Consider the following 17609-nt stretch of genomic DNA (forward strand, 5'->3'; position numbering starts at 1 on the left):
ACTAGGACACCCAGATCCCTCTGCATCTCAGAGCTTTGCAATCTCTCCATTTGGATAATATGCTTCTTTGTAATTTTTCCTGCCAAAATGGATAATTTCACACTTTCCCACATTGTACTCCATTTGCCAGATCTTTGCCCACTCACTTATCCTACCTCTATTCCTTTGTAACCTCCTTGTGTCCTCTCCACAACTTAATCTCCTACCTATCTTTGTGTTGTCAGCCAATTTAGCAACCATATCTTCGGTCCCTTCACCCAAGTCATTTAGATAAATAGTAAAAAGTTGAGACCCCAGCTCTGATCCCTGTGGCACACCACCTGTTACATGCCTCCAACCAGAAAAAGACCTATTTATATCTACCCTCTGTTTGAACACCTTCTCAAGAGCAATTAAGGATGTGCACTAAATGTTGCCTTGCCAGTGACACCAACATCCTGTGAATGAACTTAAAAAAAAAAATCTTCCTTGTTTCAGCTTCTTCAGCCTTAGTGGGTTGAGGTGGCAGCTGAGACTCTCTAAATACTTTCTGACTTTCTTATTGCAACACTTAAGTATAATTGACTAATATATGCATCTGGATATTTATTGAAATGAGCTTGGGGAGAAAAGTGGGGATGCTTCTTGCACTAGGCATTTTGGGAGGAATTAGCACCTCACTGTTTCTGGAAAGAGAGACAAGTTGCTGAAGTTTTTTGTCTTGCACTCATCAGGACAAACACAAGAATGTCAAATTTCAAACAATCACAGCAATGTACACTAAAAGAGTGCTGATTGGTTGGCAAATCAACTCTGACTGGCCGACCCATTGCCCATGCTCTGTCTGTTCAACAATATTCAAATTAACACCTCTTATCAACCAGGTCTCCGAGAACTGAAGACAGAATCAGCCTTAAATATTTAATCCACTGAACAAAATGTGATTGATTTAGACTGTGCATTTTGCTAAAAGTTTATAATCCCGATTTGAAATCAATGGAGAAAAACCTCTCGTGTTTCCATTGACGTTTACGTGCCTGGGATGAAATGAGTCTTGGTTTCTCGCTGCAGGGAAAATCTCCAGCGACTGCTAGAGGACAAAAGCTTCAAAGAAGAAATAATCCACTTCAGCATCGCAGAGGAGATGACCATCGTGTCAGCCCCACACAGAGCTGAGCTCATCCCGGTTATAATGAGGTAGGCGAAATGGGGCTTGTAAATGTTTTTATTAATGTACACAAAACCACACAGCACAAAACAAGCGTAGAACATTTTGCTCGGTGAACGTGGGGTCTGACGAAGGTTTCCCAGCTCGACCCCTGTTCCGTGACAGATTAACTGAACTGGGGCTCGGGCCAAAGATTCGCCAGCATTCCCACTCCTAATGGTGACTCACTGACAGCTTGCTTGACCTTGTGGCTTGACATTGAGTCTTTTTTTTTGTTATTCATTCATGGGATATGGGAGTCGCTGGCTAGGCCAGCATTTATTGCCCGTCCCTAATTGCCCTTGAGAAGGCGGTGGTGAGCTGCCTTCCTGGACTGCAACAGTCCATGTGGTGTAGGTACACCCACAGCACTGTTGGAGGGGGGAGTTGTAGGATTTTGACCCAGCGACAGTGAAGGAACGGCAATATATTTCCAAGTCAGGTTGGTGAGTGGCTTGGTGGGGCGCTTCCAGGCGGTGGTGTCCCCATCTATCGGCTGCCCTTGTCCTTCTGGATGATAATGTTTGTGGGTTTGGAATGTGCTGCCTAAGGAGACTTGGTAAGTTCTTGCAGTGCATCTTGTAGATGGTACACACTGTTGCCAGTGTGCATTGGTGTTGGAGGGAGTGAATGTTTGTGGGTGGGGTGCCAATCAAGTGGGCTGCTTTGTCCTGGATGGTGTCAAGCTTCTTGAGTGTTATGGGAGCTGCACTCATCCAGGCAAGTGGAGAGTATTCCATCACACTCCTGCCTTGTGCCTTGTAGATGGTGGACATGCTTTGGGAAGTCAGGAGGTAGGTTACTTGCCACAGGATTCCTAGTCTCTGACCTGCTCTTGTAGCCATAGTGTTTATATGGCTAGTCCAGCTCAGTTTCTGATCAATAGTAACCACCCGCCCAGGATGATGTTAGTTGATCTACAGCACAGAAGCAGGCCCTTCAGCCAAACTACAATGTATATGCTCCATAAGAGCCTCCTCACACCCCTCTCCATCTCACTAATCAAAATATCCTTCTACTCCTTTCACCTTCATGTGTTTATCTAGCTTCCCCTTACGTGGATGTATTCGATACGTCTCAACCGCTCCATGAGCTAGCAAGTTCCATATCCCTAACCCCACCCTCTTGATAAAAGATTCCGGAGCTCTGAATTCACTGTTGGTTATACGAGTGACTATCTTACATTTATGATGTGTAGTTTGTGACTCCACCCACAAACAGAAACATCTCCTGTGCCCTATTTGCAACCCTTCATAATTTTAAAGACTTCTTTCGGGTTACCCCTCAGCCTTGCCCCATGACTTTACAAAATCGTGTTACTCATTTTCACTCTTGTACGAGGTGAAACTTTTCACTTGTTTAGCAAGTCATTTGATACCTGTAATTCACTTCTGACCTTCCATTCTTCTTCAGTGGAGCTAATGGTTAGTTTTATATTTTAGTTTTATACACCATGATAGCTTTCATAACTACATTGGTTTTAAGCACCTCAACCGAGAAGCTGACAGGGTTAAGGAAAAAGAGAATGGGTTAGGTTTAATTGGCTAGCTCTGCCAAAGAGCTGGCACAGGCATGACAGGGCTGAATGGCCTCGTTCTGCACTATTATTTTAAGATTCCAAGTTACGAAATGCTCGATGTCTTTGTGTTGCTCAGTCTATTTTTAGTCATTTTTAATTGGACGGGGTCTGAAGAAGCCTGCATATAAATATCGTTGAGTTCCATGCTTTCTACTCACTGCCTGCAGAGGTCAGTTATTAGCCCAGTATTTAATAAATAGCGACCATAAATTTAGCACCGTATTTAGTGCTGACCACCAACACTCAAGGGATCCATTTGGACGCCAGAGTCCAAACAGGGAAGAACCAAAAGGCAAATCCCTGAGTGTCAGGGAATCTGGGGAGTGGGGTTCAAATGTGTAATGCGTTACATTTGGATAGATGTCGGGATGTGCTTAGCACGCACATATACATGTGTGCACACTGTCACGAAACTAACATTTTTTCATTATATTGTTGTGGTTTATTGTAAAGTAGGTTTATGTATGTGTTGGATGGTTGTCTCTACAGCAGATTTAATGGAATTAGAGTCAGATAGACTGCAAGCTGGAAAATATCAAAATCATTTAGGGGTAAAAGGCATTTGAAATACTAATGAGTAAACATGGATGAGGTTTTAGCATGTAGGGCCTGAAGGAAGTTTGCATTTTTAGATATTTGAAGAGTTGTTTGGTTTTCAAAGGGATAATGGGATGTTCACAACTAACAAGATAAGCAAGGCCAAGCAGTGTGTTTATTTCTCCCAAAGGTACTGACCATATTGGCAACATGAAAGATTTTTATATTATGGGAAAAGTAGATTTCCAAAGACCTAGAACGTTGGAATTTACAGATTAAAGAGAGAGAACTGTATATAAAGAGGAATGGAAGGCTATGTTGGGGGCCATGTAAGATCTAAAGGAGTATGTAAAACAGCCTTGGGGAAGTCTCCAGCCACTTTTGTAGAAACCTGCTGTGTCTAGTAACCAAAGGTGGAGGAAAGCCTTTGGAATTCCACTGTTGAATGGGCGCTGTGGTAAACCTGCTGGCTTGCTATTTAACATTTAAGCTCTATTTTGGACTGTTGCTTCAAAGTGGGGTGTGTAGTTGGGAGTCAGGTTAATCAGGAATTTTGGGATTTGTTATATTATTAAGTAACTAATCTTATGTATGTGCTTGAAATCTTTTCTTTTGTTAATAAATGTTTTTAAAATCTCTCAAGATGCTAGTGGACTCATTACTTCTGAATTCACTGCACAAACCTTCTCGCAATAGATACAAATTACACAACTGTTGTGATAGCATGGCCAAGTTTCCCTTGTGGATTTGGTCCACCTGGCACACATCATCTGCCACATCATAACAACACAGTGTTTGTAGATGGAATCACAACGTGCACTTAGAGTTCCTTTTAATGTAGCGAAATGCTTCAAAATGCTCCCAGAGGGTAATCAGGCAAAAATTGACACTAAACCAATGGAGTGAACGTTCGGGAAATTGACCACAGCCTTGGTTAAATAATTGGTTTTAAACTGTGGCTAAAAAAGAGGCAGTTTAAGGAGAGAATTCCTGAGCTTGGGGCTCAGGAAGCTGAATGCACGACCACCAATGGTAGGCTGGTTAAAATCAGGGATGCATAAGAAGCCAGACTCTGTAATGTGGAGATCTCGTATGGGTATAAGGCTGGAAGAGATTTCAGAGCTAGGGAAGGGGATGAGACCACGGAGAGATTTGAAAATGAGGATGAGAATTTTAAAATCGAGGCGTTGGTAGAACGGGAGCCAATGTTTCATGAAAAGAGAAAGACTTGCAATTGTATAGTGCTTTTCACGGCCACCAAATATCTGTTTTACAGCCAGTTAAGTTATTCTGAAGCATAGTCACTGTTGTGATGTAGGAAATGTAGCAGCCAATATGCACAGTAAGCTCCCACAATGACGAAATAATCTTCTTTGGGATATTGATCGAGGGATAAATAATGACCGGGACATCAGGGAGAACTCCCCTACTCTTCTTCGTAATAGTGCCATGGAAGTTTTTACATTCCCCCTGAACAGGCAGATGGAGCCTTGGTTTAACATCTCATCAGAAAATGGCGCACCAACAGTGCAGCACTCCTTCAGTACCGCACTGGAGTACGTTAGTGAGCACAGTGGGGGTGATGCGTGAAAGTGTCTTGGTGCGAGTTAGGATATGGGGCAGCAGAGTTTTCGGTGAGCTTAGGTTTACGGAGGGAAGGCTGACCAGGAGAGTTTTGGAATAGTCGAATTTGAGGGCAACAAAGGGTTAGGGTTTCAGCTGCTGCTGAGTTGTGGCAGGGATGGAGGTGGGCAATTTATTGAGCTGAAAATTGGTGCCTTTGATAGAGTAACAGAGGCAAACATTTTGAAAAAGACGTTTTTACTGCGGACGCTGGAAATCCAAAACGAATATAAAAATACCTGGAAAAACTCAGCAGGTCTGGCAGCATCTGCGGAGAGGAACACAGTTAACGTTTCGAGTCCGTGTGAGGCTTGTCTTGTTGGGTCTGTATGGTATTCTTGGGTGGATGAACTAAGAAGTGTTGACCTTTCAAAATGTTACTATTTCCCGACTAAAAGCAATTGCTGCCTTCAAAATTGCAGAAGTAAATTAGAATCCTTCCTTTTAAAAATACTTAATTCCATCTCTTTTTTTTTTAAAGGATCCTCTATGGGCGCATGAGAAGCAAAACTGGGAGCAAAACACAAGGCCGGGCAGCAGCAGGGACCCGCATGGTCATCGTTCTAAACTTCCTGGCTGGCTCCTTACCTCAGGAGATAGACATCTTTCTGGATCTTCTCCTTGAGCCAGTGAAGCATTTAACTGAGGGTATGCACTAACAGGAACACTACAGCTTTTATTATTTATGCTTGAAATATGCTGTTTCCTTTCTCTGCCGCTGTATTTGCTCAAGAACTTTATTTTTATTTATTCTTTATGGGGCGTGGGCGTCGCTGGCTAGGCCAGCATTTACTGCCCATCCCTAATTGCCCTTGAGAAGGTGGTGTTGAGCTGCCTTCTTGAACCACTGCAGTCCCTGTGGTGTAGGTACACCCACAGTGCAGTTAGGGAGGGAGTTTCAGGATTCTGACCCAGCGACAGTGAAGGAACGACGATATATTTCCAAGTCAGGATGTCGTGTGGCTTGGAGGGGAACTTCCAGGTGGTGGTATCCCCATGTGTCTGCTTCCCTTGTCCTTCTAGGTGGTAGTGGTCGTGGGTTTGGCTGGTGCGATGTTCTGCCATGTTTAACTTTCTCAAGCTCTGACGAAGTGACTTTAGTCTGAATGGTTACCTCTATCCCTCTCGCCACACATGCTGCCTGACCTGAGTATTTCCAGCAGCTTCTGTTTGTATTATCAAGTTCCAGCACCTGCAGTACTGCTGTTCCTATTGCAAAGAAGCCTTCTACCTTCACTCATTTGTAATAAGAGAATGTAGTGTGTGCGCATTTTAAGTTCATGATTCTTAATGCGGGCTTTGCAAATTATATTTAGGGTTTGCAATCTGAAGCCATCCAGACTGATACCGGCTGCTGTCCTGTCTCTAATTTTCACTTTCCCACATATTGAAATTATGGTAACATTCAGATAATCCCATTGATCGATAGCTAGAGATCTGCTGTGAAGTTTGTGTTGTGGTGTTCGGTATGGACAGGTTAACATCTAATGGCGATGCCCTACCAGACAAATAGCCCATCACGTGAACACTGGTCACAATCCCATGGCCCTCCTCTCTCCCCATAGCCCTATATTGATCCTAAACTATCCCCATTGCCCCATTCTCTCTCCATAGCCCTGTATCAATCCCAAACGAATTCGACTGTCCAGCTCTCAGCTGATAGATTTATATTAATCTCAAATTAATTCTACTGCTGCACCCTTTCCCCATAGGCCTTCATCAATCCCAAATTAATCCCACTGCCCCACTCTCTCCCCATAGATCTGTATCAATCCCAAACTAATACCATGGCCCCACTCTCTCTCCCTGTCCCTGTATCAATCCCAAACTAATCCGTCTGCCCAAGCTCTCCCCTGTAGCCCTATACCAATCCAAAACTATTCCCACAACTCCACTCCCTCTCCATAAACCTGTGTCAATCCCAATCTATTCCCACTACTCCACTTGCTCTCCATAAACCTGTGTCAATCCCAATCTATTCCCACTACTCCACTCCACTCCCTCTCCATAAACCTGTGTCAATCCCAATCTATTCCCACTACTCCACTCCCTCTCCATAAACCTGTGTCAATCCCAATCTATTCCCACTACTCCACTTGCTCTCCATAAACCTGTGTCAATCCCAATCTATTCCCACTACTCCACTCCACTCCCTCTCCATAAACCTGTGTCAATCCCAATCTATTCCCACTACTCCACTCCACTCTCTCTCCATAAACCTGTGTCAATCCCAATCTATTCCCACTACTCCACTCCACTCCCTCTCCATAAACCTGTGTCAATCCCAATCTATTCCCACTACTCCACTCCCTCTCCATAAACCTGTGTCAATCCCAATCTATTCCCACTACTCCACTTGCTCTCCATAAACCTGTGTCAATCCCAATCTATTCCCACTACTCCACTCCACTCCCTCTCCATAAACCTGTGTCAATCCCAATCTATTCCCACTACTCCACTCCCTCTCCATAAACCTGTGTCAATCCCAATCTATTCCCACTACTCCACTCCCTCTCCATAAACCTGTGTCAATCCCAATCTATTCCCACTACTCCACTCCCTCTCCATAAACCTGTGTCAATCCCAATCTATTCCCACTACTCCACTCCCTCTCCATAAACCTGTGTCAATCCCAATCTATTCCCACTACTCCACTCCCTCTCCATAAACCTGTGTCAATCCCAATCTATTCCCACTACTCCACTCCCTCTCCATAAACCTGTGTCAATCCCAATCTATTCCCACTACTCCACTCCCTCTCCATAGTCCTGTGTCAATCCCAATCTATTCCCACTACTCCACTCCCTCTCCATAAACCTGTGTCAATCCCAATCTATTCCCACTGCTCCACTCCCTCTCCATAGTCCTGTGTCGATCCCAATCTATTCCCACTACTCCACTCCCTCTCCATAGTCCTGTGTCAATCCCAATCTATTCCCACTACTCCACTTTTTCTCCATAGTCCTGTGTCAATCTGATACCAATTCCATTGCGCTGCTCTCCCTCCACTGATTCATATTTGTTCTCGGGATCTGGGCGCCACATACACTGCAGTACTTGTTGACCCTTCCTGGTTACTCTGAGAGTATTAAGTCAGCTACGTTGATGTGGAACTGGAGCCTAGCAGGCCAGACTGGGCAGTGGTGTCAGGCTCCCTTCTCTGTGGGATGTTAATGAGATAAAAAGATTTTGTGGGTAACCTGAAAGCTACAGAGGCCACAAAGCTCCACGTTGATTGAATTTAGCTGCACGACCAACTCTGGTGGGATCTGAACTCACGAACTTCGGATGGCCAATATTTTTTATATTGAATGTAAATAATTTGAAAGCATTGTATCAGCGTTAAACCTCAGGGTTCAACTGTGCTGCTTAGCGCAATATCCTTCAACAGTTTGGCTTGAAAAGTACACCTGTGTGGGCCCAACAGCTTTGTGATTGTCGCAAGTGCTGATGCATTTTCAAAAAAGGATGACTTTAAAAACACTGTTGTGTGTGACCACCCCCCAGCTAACAGGAGAGCATGTAACGTAAACAGGTACCTTGAGTTTGGAGTTTGTGTTGTATACTTCGGGTAATCTTTTTATTGTCCTTGCTTCAGGATCCTGTCTGTGCGCAGTATTACAGTCGGTGAAGGCTCTGGATATGTCAAAGGTTTTGCCCCTCGGGCGGCAACACAGTCTGCTAAACGGCATCGAAGTGGTGATAAAAAAGCTGGGCCATCTAATCCAAGACTACCTGCCTAAACTGCTCCAGATCGTGCTGTGCCTGACCGCATCAGTATCTCAAATTCTTCAGCTAAGAGACCAGGTGAGCGCTGTGAATATACGGCTTTTGGCACCTGTTCAGGTGTCAGCCGTGGCCTTAAGGGGATAACGCGCCGTCATCTGAGTCGGAAGGTCGTTGGTTCAGGCCCCGCTTCACAGTCGTGAGCGTGTAATGCTGCCCGGCACTCCAGTGCAGTGCTGACGTTTGGGTGAGATGTTAAACCGAGGCCCCGTCTGCCCCCTCCAAGGTGGGTATTAAAGACCCCAGCACAACTATTCAAAAAAGAGGCAAGGAAGGTTTCCCCAGGGATGTGGCCAATATCTATCCCTAAACCAAGATCACAAAAATATATCTTGACGCAGTTCATTATTGCATTGCTGTTTGTGGGATCTTGCTGTGCATAATTTGGCTGCTGTGTCTCCTACATCGCAACAGTGACCTCACTTTTATTCATTAGCTGTTGAGCACTTTGGGTTTTCTGAAGCTATGAAAGGTAGAGTGTAAAGGCAATTCCTTTGTGATAGCTCCAAACCATGATGAGGAAACTCGTTTCTCACAAAGGGTGTTCGTCTCCCTTTGAATGACACCTCCTTTGCATCCTGCTAAATTTTGCACCGGATTGTTTTGCCAGCGACTTAATGGATTGATAGATTAAAAATTCTTGCGCCATATATTGTGGTTTCAGATTCACTGTAATGATGATCCTGCCTGCTGTAATTCAGACATTGGCCTTGCTGTAGTTGCTTTGAATTGGACCATAGCGCAGGATTAGCATTGAGACTGCATGGATGAGCCAGCTGACAGGCAAATGCTAAGGAGGATTTGGTGCAATGCAGATCTGTGAGGGTTTTAGTGAGCAGAATGTGAGAGGGCGGGGGACAGATTGATAGGAAAATGGGTAAGTGGCCTATGAGTATGCAGGAACAGTCCTGGATTTAATGAATCTACTTGCGTAGAATGTGAAGACATAATAAGATGGGGGCGAATCACTTGTTCATTCTGAAGCAGCTACTTGAGTTAAACTCATACTTTAGGATATTTACAAGTGTGAACTTAGGAAATTTGTGTGTTTTGGATTCTCACCTTTGTTGAATCTGAGTACAGAGTGCCCAATGTGAATTCTTTCTGGCTGGGTGTTGTGCTGAACTTTGACCTGGTAAAATCAGATTTTACATACAAAGCAAAAACGCCGTACATAACAGCGCTTCCATAGATAGCGCGCTAAATCAGCTGTTGTATAACGGCTGGCTGAGTGTTGCTGAGTTACTTTGTGCTTAAAAGTTTAATCACTCTGCAACATTCTAAAATCAGCCGCTTCATGGTGACCGATTGAAAATCGGTTTGAGTAATGTTTTTTGAACCTCTTCCCCGCTCCTCCCGTCTCAAGTCAAACATCGTTGTTCAAGGCGAGGAGAGCTTGGTTGTGATGAGGCTTTATTTTTGCAGTTTGGCGTCCGGTGTCTGCAGCCGGCCGCTCACAGGCCATGGGCAGTGTGGATATAATGAGGAATGAAGACCTCCGCTGCAGCGGTCTGACATTCCAATTGTAAACCTGGAAAAGTCATGGAATTTGGAAAGACTTTCTCAGGCCTGAAAAAGTCATGGTGATTTCCAAAAGAAAAGGCTCGGTCATTGAAAAGTCATAGAATTTTTATAGCGACAGGGATGAGACTTTTCTGACTTGGGTGGAATTCCAACCTTTTCCAATGATTTTTCCCATGTCCACTTTCCCCTCTCCGTTATTCCTTGCTTTGCTTTGAACGCCCGGAATTTGGTACAGGTTTTGTTTTCTTTCTGTCTGGTCCCGCCCCTTGCTACTGCTGATTGGCTGCTTCGGAGACTGCGAGAACAACGGCATTATCCAAGTAACCTGTCAATCAGTGAACAAGGTCAAGCAGAGCATGAACGAGCATTTCGTAGAGGAGACCACGTCCATTACGATGCTGCATGCCTATAGTCGAGACCCACTTGATTCAACCATTCGCATGAGACCCACTGAAAAGTTCTTGGGGAAAAGTCATGGAATTTTATTTTACTAAAGGTGCAGGAACGCTGTACTTCCCACAATCCGGTGTTTGGCTAATTTGAACAGAGTAAATATTGGTCGGTAAAAAAACACTGATCTCAACTATGGCTCAGTTGCGCTCTCACTTCCAAGTCAGAAGGTCATGGGTTCACGCCCCACTGCAGAAGCTTGAGCACAAAGTCCAGATCGAAACACCCGGTGCAACGCTGAGGGAATGCTGCACTGCCAGAGGTACTGTAAAGATGAGATCAAGGCCCAGTCTGGGTGTAAATGATACAACTGCAATTGTGAAGCAAAGCAAGGACGTTCTCTTCCGTGTCCTGGCAAATATTTATCCCTCAACCAACATCATTAATATTCAGATAATCTAGTCAATAAGGCTTTGCTGTTGTGGGAGCTTGCTGTGCACAAATTGGTAGCTGTGTTTCCTACATTACAACAGCGACTATACTTCAAAAGTATTTCATTGGTTATAAAGGCCTGTGGCTCAGTGGGTAGCACTCTTACCTCTGAGCCAGTAGGTTGAGTTCAAGTCCTACTCCAGAGACTTGAACACAAAATCTAAGAAAGGCGCTCCCAGTGCAGTACTGAGTGAGTGCGGTACTGTCAGAGATGAGATATTAAAGCGGGGTTTCGCCTGTCCTCTCAGGTGGCTGTAAAAGATTACATGGCTCTGTTTCAAAGAAGAGCAGTGGAGTTACTCCAACATCCTGACCGATATTTATCCTTCAGTCAACATCACAAAAACAGATTATCTGGCGCTATCATATTACTGTTGGTGGGATCTTGCTGTGCAGGAAGTTAGCTATCGAGTTTCCTATATTACAACAGTGATTACACTTCAAAGGTACTTCATTAGCTGTGGAGCACTTTGGGGTCTGATTTTTGTGAAAGACTCTTAGACGTTTACAGCACAGAAGGAGGCCATTCGGCCCATCGTGCCCACGCTGGTCAACAAAGATCTGACTACACTAATCCCATTTTCCAGCGCTTGGCCCATAGCCCTGGAGGCTATGGCAACAAAAGTGAATATCTAAATGCTTCTTAAATGTTATGAGATTTTTCTGACTCAACCACCCTTTCAGGCAACGAGTTCCAGACTCTCAGCACCTTCTGGGTGAAAAAATTTCTCCTTAGTTCCCCTCTTAGCCTTCTAATTCTTACCTATGCCTCCTGATTATTGACCCCTCTACTAATGGAAAAATTGCCTTCCTATCCACCCTATCTATGCCCCTCATAATCTTATAGACCTCTATCAGGCCCTCTCTCAACCTTCGCTGCTCCAAGGAAAACAACCCCAGCCTATCCAATCTTTCCTCACAGCTCAGGCCCTCCAGCCCAGGCAGCATCCTGGTGAATTTCCTCAGCACCCTCTCCAGTGCAATCACACCCTTCCTACAATGCGGTGACCAGAACCACACCCCAGTTGTGGCCTAACCAGCGTTTTATACAGTTCCAGCATAACCTCCCTGCTCTTGATTTCTATGCCTCGGCTAATAAAGGCAAGTACCCCATCTGCCTTAGTAATCACCTTATCTACCTGCCCTGCTGCCTTCAGGGATCTGTGGATATGCACACCAAGGTCCCTCTGATCTTCAGTACTTTCCAGGGTCCTACCATTCATAGTGTAATCCCTTGCCTTGTTAGCCCTCCCCAAGTGCATTAGCTCACACTTTTCAGGGTTAAATTCCATTTGCCACTGCTCTGCCCACCTGACCAGCCCATTGATATCCTCCTGCAGTTTACAGCTAACCTCCTCACTATTTACCACCCGACTAATTTGCGTGTAATCCACAAACTTCTTGATCATACCCCCTACATTTAAGTCCAAATCGTTTATGTACACCACAAACAACAAGGGCCCCAGCACCGAGCCCTATGGAACCCCACTGGAAACAGACTTCCAGTCACAGAAACATCCCTCTACCATCAACCTCTGCTTCCTGCCTCTCAGCCAATTTTGCCATTTTGCCTTGGATCCCATGGGCTTTTACTTTCTTGACCAGACTGCTATGAGAGGGACCTTTTCAAGAGCCTTCCTAAAGTCCATGTAGACCACATAAAATACATTACCCTCCTCAACACTCTTGGTTACCTCCTCAAAAAATTCGATCAAATTTGTCAAACACGATCTTCCCTTAACAAATCCATGCTGACTATCCCTGATTAATCTGTGTCTCTCCAAGTGCAGGTATATCCTGTCCCTCAGAATTCTTTTCTAGTAACTTCACCACCACCGAGGTTAGACTGATTGGTCTATAATTTCCTGGTCTACCCCTTCCTCCCCTTTTTTAATAATGGGATAACGTTAGTAGCCCTCCAGTCCTCTGGCACCTCACCTGTGGCCAGAGAAGATTTGAAAACCACTGCCAGGGCCCCTGGTATCTCTTCCCTTGCCTCCCTCAACAGCCTGGGATACATCTCATCCGGGCCTATGGATTTATCCACTTTTAAGGCCGCTAAACCCACTAATACCTCCTCTCTCTCTATGTTAATTTCGTCTAATATTTCACAGTCCTCCACCCTGATGTCTATACCTGCATCGTCTTTTTACATTGTGAAGACCGGCGCAAAGTATTCATTGAGAACTGTACCCACGTCTTCCGGGTCCACACACACACATTACCTCTATGGTCCCTGATTGGCCCTACTAAAAGGCGCTATGTAAATGTAAGAATTTTTTCTTTTTCTCTTAACATCTCTACTTCAGGAATAGAAGCATGACTCTGCCAAACCCTTTAGGTTTGTGATGCAGTATGTTGCACAGAACTGCAAATTTTGTATTTAAGGGCTTCTTTGTCTTACCTATAGATCCAGCCGAGGTGCATAAACCAGCTGAAATATTTGAGGCGCCTGGGAATAAATCAGATTGCTGCTTTCTTTTCCGGCTTTGAGTCCTACGCGTTCACAGTGGATGAGGTTGACGCAGTGTTTCATGGTGTGGTGTGGCCACAGGTAACAATCGCTCCATTTCTCGCGGCTCTCACTCTGCTCCGTCACACCGCTGATGTGTCTGCACAATTTGACCCTGAAAGAATATTGGAGTTTTGGAGGGTTTTTGCAAAGGAACAGGGGAAGGCCATTCAGCCCCTCAACCCTGTTCCGCATTTCAATGAGATCATGTCTGACCTGTGTCTTAACTCCATTTGCTTTGGTTCCATAATCCTTAATCTCCTTGTCCGACAAAAATCTCAATCATTCTCAGTTTTGAAATTTTCATTTGAATCCCCAGCATCCACAGCTTTTTGTTGGCGGGGAGGGGGGAGTTCCAGATGTTCACTCCCCTTTGTGTGAAGAAATGCTTCCTGATTATCACCCCTGAATGGCCTGGATCTATCAAAGCCTTTGATATTGATGAGCCTGCTCTGCCCACCTGACCAGTCCATAGATATCCTCCTGGAGTTTACGGCTAACCTCCTCACTATTTACCACCCGACCAATTTGCATGTAATCCGCAAACTTCTTGATCATACCCCCTACATTTAAGTCCAAATCATTTATATACACCACAAACAGCAAGAGTCCCAACTCCGAGCCCTGCGGAACCCCCCTGGAAACAGACTTCCAATCACAGAAACATCCCTCTACCATCACCCTCTGCTTCCTGCCTCTCAGCCAATTTTGGATCCAATGAGCCATTTTGCCTTGGGGGGGCAGCTTTGGGTGAATGTTTTCAATGGAATGAGCACAGACTGTCACAGGTAACCTCGTGACTGCTCAACTGTTTTCATCCTTATTCTTTCATGGGATGTGGGCGTCGCTGGTGGGGTCAGCATTTGTTGCCTGTCCCTAATTGCCCTTGAATTGAGTGGCTTGTTAGGGCCATTTCAGAGGGCAGTTAAGAGTTAACCATGTTGCTGTGGGTCTGGAGTCACATGTGGGCCAGACAGGGTAAAGACGGCAGATTCCTTCCCCTGGAGGACATTAGTGAACCAGATGGGTTTTTACAACAATTGATGATAGTTTCATGGTCACCATTACTGAGACTAGCTTTACATTCCAGGTGTATTGATTGAATTTAAATCCCACCAGCTGCCGTGGTGGGATTTGAACCCATGTCCCCAGAGCATTAGCCTGGAACCTCTGGATTACTATTCCAGTGACATTATCACTACACCATCATCTCCCCAGTTGTCATGAAGTGATGCCTGTTTTTACCTCTATGTTTTTGTTTACAGGTCAGCAGGCTTGCCTCTGAAGGACAGTACGCTCCGACTTCTCTCCTGAAACTGATCCATATCTGGAGTAAGAATTCCAGGTGAGGAAAGCCGTCAACAACTCTAATCGCACCTCCCTCCTCACCGCCCAAGGCTCCAAACACTCCTTTCAGGTGAAGCAACACTTCACTTGCACCTCCTTCAATTTGGTCTACTGCATTCGCTGTTCCCATTGCAGCCTGCTCTACACTGGGGAGACTAAACGCAGGCTGGGTGATCGCTTGGTGGAACACCTTCGCCCAGTCTGCAAGTGACCCACACCTTCCTGTCGCTTGCCATTTCAATACACCATCCTGCTCTCATGCCCACATGTCCATCCTTGGCCTGCTGCAATGTTGCAGTGAAGCCCAACGCAAACTGGAGGAACAGCACCTCATCTTCCGATTCGGTACTTTACAGCCTTCCGGGCTTAACATCGAGTTCACAACTTCAGACCATGAACTCTCTCCTCTATGTTTACTCCTTTTTTTAATCCAATTTTTAAATTTTTATAAATTTTTATATTTTTATTATTGACCTATTTTTACTTATTAATTTTTAAAAAAAATTATCCTTTTTCCCAAACCACCGCCTCCCACCTAATACACACAGGGCCATCAGTCACTTGTTTTTATGTTGTGCTTTCACAGAGGGCGGACCCTTGTTCTGCTATTAACACATTTTGCTATCTTATCTTTATGCCACCATCAGCACCTTCTTTAGTCTTTAACACGACCATTAACACTGCCTTTGCCTTGTATCCATGACATCTTTGTCATTCTTTCCTGAGCTCCCACCTATCCCTGACCTATTTGTCTCCACCTGCTCCACACCCTCTTAAACAGTGTAAAATCCATTCCATTCCTACTTCTCTTTCACTTTGAAGAAGAGCCATACGCCCTCGAAACGTTAACTCTGTTTCTCTCTGCACAGATGTTGCCAGACCTGCTGAGTTTTTCCAGCATTTTTTATATAGGTTGATGGGTTATTTTACATTGTTGTGTGATTGGTTTTCAACGTGCTTGGTGTTGCTAAACACAGATCCCGGAACCTGTGGGAATTGCAGTGTCTCGTTTTAAATGGAACACCCATTATAAAGTCAGCTTATCTGAAGGGTTATCTCAAGGCATTGGCCTTAATCAGCAGTTAATGACCCAACTTCAAGGGAGGCCACTCCTAGTTAGTAACTAACTGATGACTGTAATGGTTAGTAACTGATGGATAAACCCCTGGAACTCCAAAGCCTGTGCTGATCAGTACCTTACTGAAGGCTCTACTGATCAGTGACTAATTGACAAACCTCTGCTGGTTAGTAACTAGCTGAAGCCTGTGTAAGTTAGTAACTAGCTGAAGAACTACTGGTTTGTAACTAACTGAAGGTTCCACTGATCAGTAACTAATGGAAACTTCTATTTTTTTTTCTTTATTCTTTCATGGGGCGGGACTTGAACCTGGAGCTTCTGACTCAGAGACAAGGGGCAGAATTTTGCCCTTGTTGGGCGTGCGGGTCCCACCGGCTCAGCAGCGGGCGGACAGCTGACCCTCGCCGCTGAAATGGGGACCATGGCCATTTTGAGTGGGCGGGACAATTAAGGCCCCGCCCAGCGGCCTGCCCGATGGCAATCCCCAGCTGTCAAAGAGCGCACTGCTCCCTGAGACTAAGTGCTGTCTCAGGGAAATTAGTGACAGTGTAAAAAACTTAATAATATTTTTATTTTTCTATTTTTTGAACATGTCCCCCTCATGTGACATTGTCACACAAGATGGGACATGTTAATAAATATAACATTACATTTATTAAAGTTTTTAAAAAGGAACATGAAACTTCATTCCGCCAGTGGATGAGGTTTCATGTATTATCAGAAGCCCGCCGAGGCTCCCGGCCTGCCCGCCAGCCTTAAGGTTGGACAGGCAGGGCCTTTAATGACTTTAAGTACCCGGTCAATGGCCTCAATTGGCCATTGACAGGTCGGCGGGCGGACAGCTGATTTCGCTGTCCGCCCGCCTTCCTGAAAATTTAAAGGGACCGGGATGATGTCGGGGGTTCCTCCCAACGTCATTTTCCCGTCGGCGAGCGGGCCCCGCCCCCAAATCGCCAACGGGAAAATTCTGGCCAACGACGCTACCCACTGCACCACAAGACCTCGGATATATATTTACAGGATAAAAATTTGCGGGGACGCGGGGAAAGAGCAGGGGAGTAGGTTTAATTGGATACCTGTACCAAAGAGCTAACACAGGCTCAATGGACCGAATGGCCCCCTTCTGCGCTGTATCATTCTATGAACATGGTTTTGTGTTGGAAATTTGTGGGCAAGGATATCTAGCTGGGAATTTGGCTGAGAGGTGAACAGGGGTTGCCGGTGTTTTGCTGGAATGCTTCTTGGCTTGCTCATTTGCACTTCAAGAATAATAATATTCAGCAGTTTTGGCACTGGTTCTAATTGCACTATTTGAAGTTCTGCCAATAACAGTAACTTTCGAGGCATGTGGCTGTTTGAAAAAATCTTTTAGGAATTACATTACATCTGATTTACTAGCCCAGTGACATTGCCACTATGCCAGTGTCTCCCCCTGTTAGTAACTAGCCAAAACCGTGCCGGTCAACAATGTTCAATAGCCCATTTGTATTAAAACATTCCCTGTTTTCATGACCTTGGTGCAAAATGTTTCTTTAAACTTGGCTCTTTTCTAGTG

At 45.0% G+C, this 17609-nt stretch overlaps 1 protein-coding gene across 3 annotated transcripts in view; it reads left to right on the plus strand.

The window, feature by feature from the left end:
* The window catches only part of utp20 (UTP20 small subunit processome component), a 126460-nt gene that overhangs the window by 53786 nt on the left and 55065 nt on the right, over positions 1-17609 (plus strand). For all 3 annotated transcript variants that reach the window (XM_078567673.1, XM_078567674.1, XM_078567675.1), the window contains 5 exons: positions 1051-1176; positions 5407-5573; positions 8524-8732; positions 13528-13671; positions 14895-14974. In XM_078567673.1, coding sequence (XP_078423799.1) covers positions 1051-1176; positions 5407-5573; positions 8524-8732; positions 13528-13671; positions 14895-14974 — 726 coding nt within the window. The remainder of the gene's footprint in view (positions 1-1050; positions 1177-5406; positions 5574-8523; positions 8733-13527; positions 13672-14894; positions 14975-17609) is intronic.

This window comes from Cetorhinus maximus, chromosome 22 (assembly GCF_964194155.1).
Source record: "Cetorhinus maximus chromosome 22, sCetMax3.hap1.1, whole genome shotgun sequence".
In the NCBI taxonomy this organism is placed as follows: Eukaryota; Metazoa; Chordata; class Chondrichthyes; order Lamniformes; family Cetorhinidae; genus Cetorhinus; species Cetorhinus maximus.